Source organism: Myotis yumanensis, unplaced genomic scaffold (genome assembly GCF_028538775.1).
Source record: "Myotis yumanensis isolate MYYU_CA2020_CCGP unplaced genomic scaffold, mMyoYum1.0.hap1 SCAF_3, whole genome shotgun sequence".
Classification (NCBI taxonomy): Eukaryota; Metazoa; Chordata; class Mammalia; order Chiroptera; family Vespertilionidae; genus Myotis; species Myotis yumanensis.
The window spans coordinates 108,894,672-108,907,072 of record NW_027223754.1 but is presented as its reverse complement, the minus strand read 5'-3'; the positions used below and the strand labels follow the sequence as shown (position 1 = coordinate 108,907,072).

General features: G+C 39.4%; 1 protein-coding gene across 4 annotated transcripts in view; it reads right to left on the bottom strand.

The window, feature by feature from the left end:
• Positions 1-4,783: 4,783 nt before the first annotated feature.
• The window catches only part of SKA3 (spindle and kinetochore associated complex subunit 3), a 30,536-nt gene continuing 22,918 nt past the window's right edge, over positions 4,784-12,401 (bottom strand). Inside the window, exons 6-9 of one of the 4 annotated variants that reach the window (XM_070409306.1) lie at positions 9,948-10,033; positions 8,034-8,240; positions 6,671-6,802; positions 4,784-6,356 (exon numbers count right to left, since the gene is read on the bottom strand). In XM_070409306.1, the coding sequence (XP_070265407.1) occupies positions 6,348-6,356; positions 6,671-6,802; positions 8,034-8,240; positions 9,948-10,033 (434 nt within the window). In that variant the 3' untranslated portion in view covers positions 4,784-6,347. Of the gene's footprint in view, positions 6,357-6,442; positions 6,803-8,033; positions 8,241-9,947; positions 10,034-12,401 lie in introns of those variants that run through there. The other 3 variants (XM_070409305.1, XM_070409304.1, XM_070409307.1) reach the window with 3 other exon arrangements.

The window sequence follows — 12,401 nt, the reverse complement described above, 5'->3', positions numbered from 1 at the left end:
GAGGACCACACCAAGACACATCATCATTAAAATGCCAAGAGCAAAAGACAAAGAGAGAATCTTAAAAGCAGCAAGAGAAAGAAACTCAATTACCTACAAGGGAATACCCATACGACTGTCAGATGATTTCTCAACAGAAACTTTGCAGGCCAGAAGGGAATGGCAAGAAATATTCAAAGTGATGAATACCAAGAACCTACAACCAAGATTACTTTATCCAGCAAAGCTATCATTCAGAATTGAAGGTCAGATAAAGAGCTTCACAGATAAGGAAAAGCTAAAGGAGTTCATCACCGCCAAACCAGTATTATATGAAATGCTGAAAGGTATCCTTTAAGAAGAGGAAGAAGAAGAAAAAGGTAAAGATACAAATTATGAACAACAAACATGCATCTATCAACAAATGAATCTAAGAATCAAGTGAATAAATAACCTGATGTACAGAATGAACTGGTGATTATAATAGAATCAGGGACATAGAAAGGGAATAGACTGACTATTCTTGGGGGGAAAAGGGGTGTGGGAGATGCGGGAAGTGACTGGACAAAAATCATGCACCTATGGATGAACACAGTGGGTGGGGAGTGAGGGTGGAGGGTGGGGTGGGAGCTGGAAGGAGGGGAGTTATGGGGGGAAAAAAGAGGAACAAATGTAATAATCTGAACAATAAAGATTTAATTAAAAAAAAAATCTGGCTCTCAAAAGAAATTTCAATCATCGTATTGTTGATATTTGGCTGTGTTGACTAGTGAGTTTGCCAACCACTGGGCTGGGGCCTGTTTTAGTTTTTATACAAACCAGAACACCTCTCTTAAATGATATGGTCACAGCTCACAGTTTGAGGAGCCATATGAGTTGTGTTACTGTATTTTATTGCTTAGAAATAGGTAGTTTTGCCATAGCTGTAGTAATTTCTTGGAGTCTGCATGTACAAGCCTGAAGGAAGAATGTTTATTCTGTTATGATTAATCACGACTAGGCAGCTATTCTGTTTTACTTTGTTTTCAGAGAGGAATGGAGAGAGAAACATCGATGAGAGAGAATCATTGATTGGCTGCTTTCTGCCCATCCGACATGGGATTGAGCCCACAAACCAGGCATGTGCCCTGACTGGGAATTGAACTGTGACCTCCTGGTTCATAGGTCGACACTCAACCACTGAGCCACACCAGCCGGGCAGGCAGCTATTTGTTTATATGTTTTATGTTTTTTTTTAATCCTCACCAGGGGATATTTTTCCATTGATTTTTAGAGTGGGAGAGGGGAGAGTCAGAAACTTCAATGTGAGACACACTGATTGCTTGCCGCATACATGCACCCCAACCATGGCTTAGGATTGAGCCTGCAACTCAGGCATGTGCCCTTGACTGGAATCAAATCTGGGACCCTTCAGTCCACAGGCCAAAGCTTTATCCACTGAGCCAAACCAGCAAGGGCTAGGCAGCTACTAGTATACTATGAAGAGTGTCATGGATTCTCCCCTGCCCATAATCTGAGAGGAATAAGCTAAAACCTAAAAGGGAATTTTAAGACTAACATTTGGCCTTAAAATTATTTTAATAAGCAATAACTGTAAGTCTGGGAGTGATATGAACATTTATTGTGTAAAGGTATATTACATACCCACCTCCTGTTGGGAGGAGCCAATGAAATAGTGCTTAGGAGTGCCTGATAGTGAATGTTCAATAAATACCTATTTAAAAAGAAGAAAAGGCATTCGTAGCCCTCTGGATGTGCCTTCAGAATTTCTTACCCTACCCAGGCTGGCCAGCCCAGTCATACCATTTCCTAAGAAAATTTCAAGTAAGATTTGATGAAATTAGAGCAATTTAACACATTGTATGCGGGAATCGTATTTATACGTTTTACGTTGACTGTAAGTAGTAGAGCCACCTGTTAGCGCACGATAAAAACTACCCGCAAACAATGTGTTAAATTATGAACAAAGTAAACCAAAGGCATTTTTAAAATCTGTGTAAATTCTAGAGTAATTATTGGAAACCATCAGAATTTGTATTTCTGACTACCGCACACACTTTGTAGTACTTTGCCAGGGAATAATACATACATACATACATATATATGTGTGTGTGTACACACACACATACTAGAGGCCCGATGCAGGAAGATTCGTGCAAGAATAGGCCTTCCATCCCCTGGCTGCCAGCACTGCCTTCGCTCTGGCCCAGAGCTGCCTTCTGCCTTCCCGTGCTGCCCAGAGACCTGGAGCGGCCAGAGCGGGATGGAACGCCTGCGTTGTTGCCATGGGGACGACGCAAGCGTCCCGGCCGCCGCCATCTTTGTCATGCCAATTTGCATATTCCCTCATCAGCTGTGAGCGCCGCCATCTTTGTTGTAGTGATGGTCAATTTGCAAATCCCATCTTTATTAGCTAGGACACACACACACACACACACACACACACACACACACACACACTGAGTGGCCAGATTATTATGACCACCTGATGTTTGTAGGCAAATTAGCTATAATTTCATGCTGAAGTTGCTAGAAGGCCAGACCATTATAAATAGGGAAGCAGGTTGTTTACTACAACAGAAGTGATTTTTTTCTGAAGATATGGGTAAACAATGCAATTTAACAGCCTTTCAATGTGGGATATATTTGAATGTGAGTGACCAGATTATTATAACCACCTGACATTTGTAGGCAAATTAGCCATACACTGCATCAAATGGGATATGGAAGCTGAAGGCCTGTTTGAACACCTTTGCTGTCTGCAGTTACCAAGAAAAAAAAGTCTCCAATTCACACAGGAACACAAGGATTGGACAGTCGAGCTTTGGAAAAAGTCATGTCCAATGAATCACGTTTCCAGTTGCATCATGCAGATGGCAGAGTGAGAATTTGGCGGAAATGGCATGAAAGCATGCACCCCACATGCATAAGTACAACTCTTCAAGCTGGTGGGGGCAGTGTTATGGTTTGGGGCATGTTGTCCTGGCATGATTTGGGCCCTTTAATTCATGTGGAACAACGTCTGAATAGCACAACATACCTAAGTATCATTGCTGATCAAGTTCATCCTATCATGTTGATAGCGTATCCCAATGGAGATGGCTTCTTCCAACAAGACAATGCTCCGTGCCACAGTGCTCGTCTTGTGCAGGAGTGGTTTCAAGAACATGAGGGAGACTACCTTGCTTGGGTGGCCCCCACAATCACCAGATCTCAATCCAATTGAGCATTTGTGGGACAAAGTTAAAAGAGCCATCAGGCAGCTGGTTCCACAACCATCAAATCTCACAGAACTAGACAGTGCTATTCATCAGGCATGGTGTCAGATTCCTCGCATCACCTTTCAACATCTCGTGGAGTCAATGCCAAGAAGAATCGCCGCAGTATTGAAGGCAAAAGGTGGCCCAACGAAGTACTGCTGGGGTGGTCATAATAATCTGGCCACTCAGTATGTGTGTGTGTGTGTGTGTGTGTGTATATATATATATATATATCTCCCACGTTCAAAGGCTGTTAAATTGCATTGTTTACCCATATCTTCAGAAAAAAATCACTTCTACTGGTAAACAACCTGCTTCCCTATTTATAATGGTCTGGCCCTCTAGCAACTTCAGCGAGAAATAGCTAATTTGCCTACAAACATCAGGTGGTCATAATAATCTGGCCACTCAGTGTGTGTGTGTATATGTGTATATGTGTATATATATATATGTACACATATATATACACACTGAGTGTCTATTATGTTCCAGGTTCTGTGGGCCTGGAGAAACATAAATATGATATAGATACAGATCCTTCCTCATAGTCTTAGTCTCATAATGAAAGGTTTAAACACATGGTAAAAAGTTTATGAGAAGTTGCTACTGAAGACAGCACTTGAGCTTGTCCAACTCCTAAAGGGTTGGATTTATACTCCCATTACAGGGTGTAACCTGAACAAAGACATGCAAGTGGGGAATGACAGTGCTTATACCACTCATGGAACACTCATGTACTAATTTTGGCCAGATTCAGGATAAAGAGGGGACACATACCAGAAATGTTGGAAGCCATCAATAAGATTTAGGGTGGACAATGAATGGGATATAGAAAAGCCACCATTTCCTCATCTGGAAAATACCTATTTCAAAGAATTAATCTAAGAATTAAATAGGTTAATAAATATTTAGGACCATGCCTAGCATGTTTATTTACTGTTATCAGTCCCCAGCACACCATCAAAAATTAATCAGTTCTGACAATGTCATCTATTTTACTACCAAGTCCAACAGTCAGTTTTGTCTCTTTTATACTTACAATATACTAGAGGCCAGCACACGAAATTCGTGTGTGGGTACGGTCCCTAGGCCTGGCCTGCAATCAGGGCCATCTTCCCCAGCTGCCCACAGCCAGCCCCGCCCTCCACCGCCATCCACCCCAGTTCCCCATCAGGTGAACGTAGCCTGCTGGCCGAGGAGAGGGGAGGTCAGCCGTTCTGCCCACTCGCCGGCCTCGCCCCTGCCGCGGGTTGCTCTCTGTGTGTGGGGTGACTGGTGGGGTGGAGGCCTTGGCCTGCCACCAACCCCTGGTTCCCCGTTAGTCATTGGGCAATTTGAGCCCGCCAGCCTGGGAAAGGGACCAAGAGGTGGTCAGTGCGCCTCAGTGGTCAAGTGATTATTCTGGTCATTCCACTGTTAGGGTCAATTTGCATATTACCCTTTTATTATATAGGATTCTCAGCAATACTGACAGGATCAATCACTCTGCTTGAAATCCTTCCTACTTAATGGCCTCTTCTCAATCTCCTTCCCTAGATTGATCTACCTCTTCTCGTCCTCTAATGTAGAAGTCCAGGATTCAGTCTTAGTATTCTGGATACCTCCCTCCCTTAGCAGTCCACTCATCCTGTGCATTCCTGTCCATGCAGTTGTGGTAAATAGTTAATGAAAGGTTAATAGAAATTTGGGAAGTCATCATCATATGTAAGGTGACTAGAGCTTTACCTTGAACTAAAACTATCTTGAAAATAATTTATTTTACATATTTAACAAAAATTACAACTACACAGTAATTCCTAGAACACAGAATAAATCAAGTTTTGTTTTAATGACTATTTTCTGACAAAATGAAGAGAGCAAGTCTTTACATTTGACTTTTAAGGCACAGTCACAGAAGAGGGTACTCTACCACATCAAATTCCCCAAAGCTAAGCCAGTGAAGCACCTTGTCATTATACACTAGGTCCTTATTTTCCCATTGGCCATCTGAAATGGTTGCCAAAGTACTTTTATGGACTTAATTAGGTAAGATTACTGTTCAGTTATACTTAAATGGGAAGGATCTTGGGCCTGATGGACAGGGCAGTGGGAAGCTATTAGAATAGCTCTCGACACATTCAGTCTCCTCGTTACTGTGGTCACAGCTGACATTCCAGAGAAGCACACCTGACCCAGGAAGAGTAATCAGAATCTTCCAGAAAGGCCTCAGGGTTGGTGGGTAGCCACTGAAGTGGAACTTGGAGAGGTCAGCAGCCATGTGGGGGAAACAGCTGAGTTGAGAGGATGAAATGGACACTAAGCAAAAAGTTGGAAGGAAAAAAGGAAAAAAACTCCCAAATTGACAGCAGGTGATTTCATTTGAGACCTACTACAGTGCAGATGTCCTGGTCTGTAAATTCTCCTTTTCCTAAATTAAGCTGTCATTTGTAAACTGTGTTTTAAAAGAGCAATGTGAGTATGTTACCAAATAAAAGGTATAAGAGACTGGGAGGAGACGGGAGAAGGGCAGTTAGGATTAAGAAGCCTGCTCTTGCAGACAGCAGGAACTACCCAGCTCAGAGAAGACTGGAGGTGGCCTTTTCTCTTTAGCATAGAAGGGAGAGACAGAGAAATACGGATGTGAGAGAAACATCGATTGGTTGCCTCCCACACACACCCTGACGGAGATGGAGCATGTAACTGAGTTATGTGCCCTTGACCAGAATTGAACCCCAGACCCTTCAGTCTATAGGCTGATGTTCTATCCCCTGAGCCAAACCTGCGAGGGCTGGACATGGCCTTACTTGAATAGCAAACAGTAACACTTAAAATTTAAAAGTTATTGATCCTGCTTCCTAGTAATTACTTAATCCATGATTAGATTAGGTAGGGTAAATTTGAGATCAGTGAAATAGTAATGATATTTAAAAACAATAAGTGAGTTGCATGTCACAATTTAGGTTAAAGTAAATCAAAACTTAAAAAGCAAATTATGATATCAGTATCCAAACTCATCTTTGATATGGATTGATTTTTAGAAAGGGAGAAACGGGAATGTGAAAACAAAATAAGTCCAGCTTTGATTTCATCTCATTCTGTTCAGTTTCTATTAATGGACGGATGGATCCACTAGGATTTCTGCAAAAAGATCAAATAAATATCATCTAGGTATAATTAATAGCAATCAACAAAACAAATGATACAACATTGTGGTTATATATTTTTATACTTTATGTATAAAATAGTTGGGAATAATTCCGAATGATATTATCTAACTTGATATTGTGGGAGTCAGGTATAGGGATCACAAATTCTATACTGAGAAAGACCTAAGATGTTAACCCAAGCTGCCAAATGTCAATTAAAATTTTGTTCCTACCATTCAAGTGTTAATTTTCAAATGTTCTCCTCAAATGACACACGTACTTTCTTTGGAATGGTAACATACTCACTTTCACCAGTTTTCTTGTTGCCAACATCTCAGATGTTCCGTCCTTCACATCTAGTAAAGAATGCTTTGCTGGGTGGCATGCCTTAACTGCTACTGGAGTAGTAGCTAGGTCTGGGTTGTATTTTGATAAAATCTAAAAAACAAGCAAATTCCTTTTTATTAAGTCATATGAACAACATAAATTTGGAAGGTGTTATAAAACTCAAGAAAACCCAAGGAAAATTAGAGGGTATGGGTTGTTTGAAACAGTAAGAATTTTTTTAGCAGCACAGACGGACGTTTAACATCACAGAAATGATGGCAATATTAAAAATTTAACTTGGGTGTGGAGGCTTGATTACTAAAGCCTTCTAAAATGTACACTAAGGATAATGGAAACAAGCAGCAACGTGTCCCTGTGAACAAATTAAGCCTTTACAAAGATGTTAGGAAAAATATATATAGGAAAGAGGCAAAATAAATGCTAAAAATAAATGTTATATAGATTATAAAAAGAATTTGAAATATCAACTATGATTGTTTTCATAAATAAAGAACTGACACATTAAATACAAGGTTTCCCTCTTTTAACATAGAAATAAAAAGGGAAGTGGAATTCTATATAATGCTTATAGACAAAAACTGCTCCTTCTCACTCTATTATGATGCCCAGAAAAAAAAAACAGAAAAGCCAGAGAGAGGAGAATAATGAACCCTTTACTTATATGTTAGGATGAGTCTGTTCCAATGGCATTTAGGTTTTTTCCCAAGTAGTTTTATCTTTCTCATAGCTCTCCATAAGCTGGGAAGGTTGCTAGAATAACCATTGCCAAACACTACAACTCCTTTGGGGGAGTATTGGGGGGACTGGAAGAACCAGACTGGTGGTTATTTAGATTTGGCAGTTGCTATAAATCAGTAGTTGACTAGTAGTAAATGATGTTTTACTAAAGAATTAGAAATTCTAAATCAGTGTTTCTCAAGTTATTCATGATACCCATCTCTGAAGAACTGTAGGATAAATGACATTCCTTACTTGGGCAGCAACACCTCCCCCATGGAAATAGTGGTCAACATGACCATCACGGGTGAACAACTGAAAAATTAGAATACATAACAAGAATACATTTCTGAACTTGAGGTTAAAGAGAAAATGCCCCAAGGGCATAAAAGTATGATGATGTCACTAGCTTCTGCTCAACTCAGAAGAACCTTAACCAGGTAGTGTCAGAAAGTCCTAGCAGCCCAGAATTTAGATTTTCTCAATACCCAAACCAGCACATAGCCCAATGATAAGTAATAGTTTACATCAGAGATTACATAAATATCTAACTTTGAAAAAGATGTATCAGAAAAAAAAAAAAAAAAACAGCCTGGAAAATAACCTGGAGAATGTCTTCTGGAATTGTAGTTACTTTTGGAGGTGTAGGTGTTCTGAGCAGATTCTCATAAGAAGAAATCACAGGGGAAGAGGGAGCTTCCGCACAGCTCTCAAAGCACTTGTCTGAATTTAAAACTAACGATGTATAGTCTTTCATTTCCAAATCATTTGATGAACTGTTTGTTTTTGATAATGGATAATCTGTGGATACCTAGTGAATAAAAATAAATCATTAAATTATGGTGGTATAAAATAATGGAAAATAAAAATTGTCAATTGTTAGTTCTGTTGGGGTCCTTAAATAGGCCAGAAATGGCCCCCTCTTCCCAATCAAGTATTAAATAAAATCAAGAAAACAAAGAAATGACATATGGAGGACAAAGTACCACATTCATTACCAACAAAGGCTGAGCTTAATATGAAAAATGGACTGAATCCCAGATTTAGATGATTCACCCCTCCCCAGTCTCAGGCAACTAACTGGGCTAGATGAGAGTCACAGCACGAAGGAATGGGCAAATTACCACAGGCCCTCACCCCCAAGAAGAAGAAATATTTGACTGAAACCCAGCATTTTATTTCTCTACAACTACAGTGTCCAACACAGAAGCCACAACCATCTGGGGTTGTTTAAACTTAATGAAATTAGTAAAAATTGAAAAACTAAAAATTAGTCCCACAGATGCACTTGCCACATTTTATGTGCTCAGTAGCTGGCTGTGACTAATAACTATCATACCGAACAGCACAGAATATAGTACATTTCCATCACTGTAGGAAGTTCTATTGAACAGCCTGGTCTACCATATGGGTTGTCTTAAATATTCATACCAACTTTACTACAGAATGAGGTTTTGATAATAGTAAATTTGTTCACTAGGGAAAATTTGGGGGGGATAAAGGGGGGGCAATAAAAATCACCCATAAATAACCACATTTTGGTGTGTTTATATTCATTCTTTTTCCTTAAAATGTAGTAGTCCCACCTTATCCACAGGAGATATGTTCCAACACCCCCAGTGGATGTCTAAAACCCTAGATAGTACTGAACCCTACATGTACTGTTTATTCCTATACATACATACCTATAATAAAGTTTAATTTATAAAACAGGTACAGTAAAAGATCAATAACTAATAATAAAAAAGCAATTCTAACAATATACTGTAATAAAGGTTATGTGACTTGAACACAAGCACTGTGATACCTTGACAGTTGATCTGATAACTGAGATGGTCACTAAGTGACTAACAGGAGGGTAGTATCTACAGTGTGGACATGCCAGACAAAGGGATGATTCATATCTCATATGGAGCAGGAGGATGAGAGATTTTATAACTCTACTCAAAGGAGCAATAACTGAAAACCCATGACTTGTTTATTTCTGGAAATTTCCATTTAATATTTTCAGACTGCAGTTGACCACAGGTAACTGAAACCACAGAAAGCAAAACCACGGATAAGAGAGGACAACTGTATGCATGTGTATCTGTACATATACATACATGCCACTTTCCATATCATTAAATACCTGAACACATTGTTTTTATATGTTCTTATATGTTTTTTAAAAACATGATAGTTATGCAACACTGGACCTTACTGACATACCTTAATGTACCTTGCTTCTCTTCTACCATTTGACATTTAGATTGTTTCCATGTTTTGCTCTAATAATAATTTGCTATAACAAATCTGTCCCAGTGAGCCTTAGAATAAATTCTGAGACATGTTTAAAAGGTATGAAAAAATTTAAAGCTCTTAATATATGCTGCTATATTACCCTCCAGAAGTATATGGTAAGTATACAACTAAAGTCTGTATTATTCTAACTTTTTAAACAGACTGAGTCAAGAAGTAATCGTGTATCCGAGTCATTAAGAACAAAATTAGAGCTTTTAATTTTATGAAAATTTACCAAAGCTGTTCTGTTCTTTGTAGAAGGAATTTTCAAACCAGGAGTACAGAATGTAGGTGCCAAGGGAGACTTTGTATATTCATCATCTAGAAGACACATACAATCACGTGAAAATAAATATTTGAAAATAAAGTTGAAATACAGATTTCAATTTTAAGTTATAATCCTTGTCAATATAATTTGTATATATTATTTTTAATAACTTAAATTATAACATCTGCTTAGTTGGACAGGAAAAAATCAAAACTCATATCACATATCTAATGATCACTAGTACTAATAGAAGTTCAGCAAGGCACAAGTGCCATATGCAAAAATGAATAATTCTAGCATAAGAGCAAGAAACAAAAATATAATTTGAAGATATTTTTCACTATTGCAACAAGATTAGAGCAAGATACCGATATATAAACCTATTAAAAACTGTTTAAGATCTTTATGGAGAAAATCAAATTTCTGAAAAAAAAAAAAAAAAAAAAGGAGGAAGAGGGCCAGGAAGTCGCTTGCTGTCCAAGATTTTATGAACAAAACTATGCATATACATATATTTGATATCTATAATACACAGTATAATGAAAGCAATCTTTAAAAAATACCAAGGAGAAACTGTGAACATGTTAGAAAAGTGATCATCAGACTGGCAAAATTTGATTAGGTCTAAATATCATTAAGTGCTGGAAAAGACAGAGAAACAGTAACCCAAACACTGCTTGGGGGCATAAAAGCCACCTTCAGGGCAATTTAGCATCTTAGAGTAAGTGAAGGTGTGCATCCCCTTTCATCTAGAAATTCTACTACTAGAGTGAGAAACACATGTGCACAGGTATAATTTTCATTATAGCACTGCCTTGTAATAGTAAAAAATAAAAAAAACTCAATGTTAATAAAATGGCTTATTCATACAGTGGAACACTACTGAACAATTAAAATGGATGAACTGCCCTAGCTGGTTTGGCTCGGTGGATAGAGCGTTGGCCTGCGGACTGAAGGGTCCCGGGTTTGATTCCGGTCAAGGGCACATGCCTGGGTTGCGAGCTCAATCCCCAGTAGGGGGCATGCAGGAGGCAGCCAATCAACGATTCTCTCTCATCGATGTTTCTCTCTCTCTCTCTCCTCTCCGAAATCAATAAAAATATATTTTTAAAAAAATGGATGAACAGGATTTACATAGATTACTATAAAAAAAACATACTGTGTAGTGAAAAAAGGAAATGGCAAAAGAATACAAATTATATGTTGTTACTTATGTGAAATTTTAAAATACAATTATGCTTTAATTAATCATTGCTTTTGGGGAGGAAAGGAAGGAGAACAATTAAGTGGGGCTAGGTATTTAGCTTTAGGTATAACTTTTTTTAAAAAAGATTTTTAAAATTATTTTTAGAGAGGAAGGGAGAGGTGGAGAAACATGAATATGAAAGCAAAACATCGATTTTCCTCCTGCACGCCGCCTACTGGGGATTGAATCCGCAACCCAGGCTTGTGCCCTGATTGAAAATCTAACCAGTAACCTTTTGGTGCATGGGATGGCTCAACCAACTGAGCTAGACTGGCCAGGGCACTTTAGGTATAACTTTAATTTTAAAACATTTGAAGCAAATATAGCAAGATATTAACATCTATTTAATTTTATATTTTCAGTATACACCTATACACCTGGGGTTTTAAGATAATGCAGCTAACATAAAACCTGCCTGCAACCCTAGCCAGTTTGGCTCAGTTGATAGTGTCGGCCTTTGGACTGAAAGGTCCAGATTCAATTCTGGTCAAGGACACATGCCCGGGGTTGCGGCCTCAATCCCCAGTAGGGGGCGTGCAGGAGGCAGTCAGTCAATGATTCTCTCTCATTATTGATGTTTCTATCTCTCCCTCTCCCTTCCTCTCTGAAATCAATAAAAATATATTTAAAACAATAAAAACAACAACAAAAAACCTGTTTGCAATGGGTAACCCATGGAGTCCTGGCTGGGGTAAGCATGAAATAGCTCCACAGGGCACATAGAACTACCACTGAAAACCTCCATTTAAAGATGAGTTCAGAGAGGGACAAGATGGCGACCACCGAGAAGGTAGGGAGGGAGTGTGTGTGAGAGAGGGAGCAATAGAGGACTGTGTGGACAGGTGTGATGTGTGTGTGTGAGAGCTAGGACAGTTAGATCCTGCAGGTCTTCCAAGGGGCTGCCAAACTGGGCAGTCTTAAAGGGTGCAACCCTGCTGCTTCCGCAAACACTCCGGGGAGGACACCGCCGGCACAGAGACCATGCCATCTTGAAGAACTGAACTGCTTGAGACTAGGATCCTAGCCTTGCCACTACCTAATCTGGTCTCAGTCACAAACTGGGACCCTACAGCACTCGGGTGAAAGACCTGCGACCACCACTGCAGACCCAGGGACACCAAGACCCCAAGCAGGCCAGGGCTGCAGATTTCTGTGAGTCACAGAGCCAAACCCCT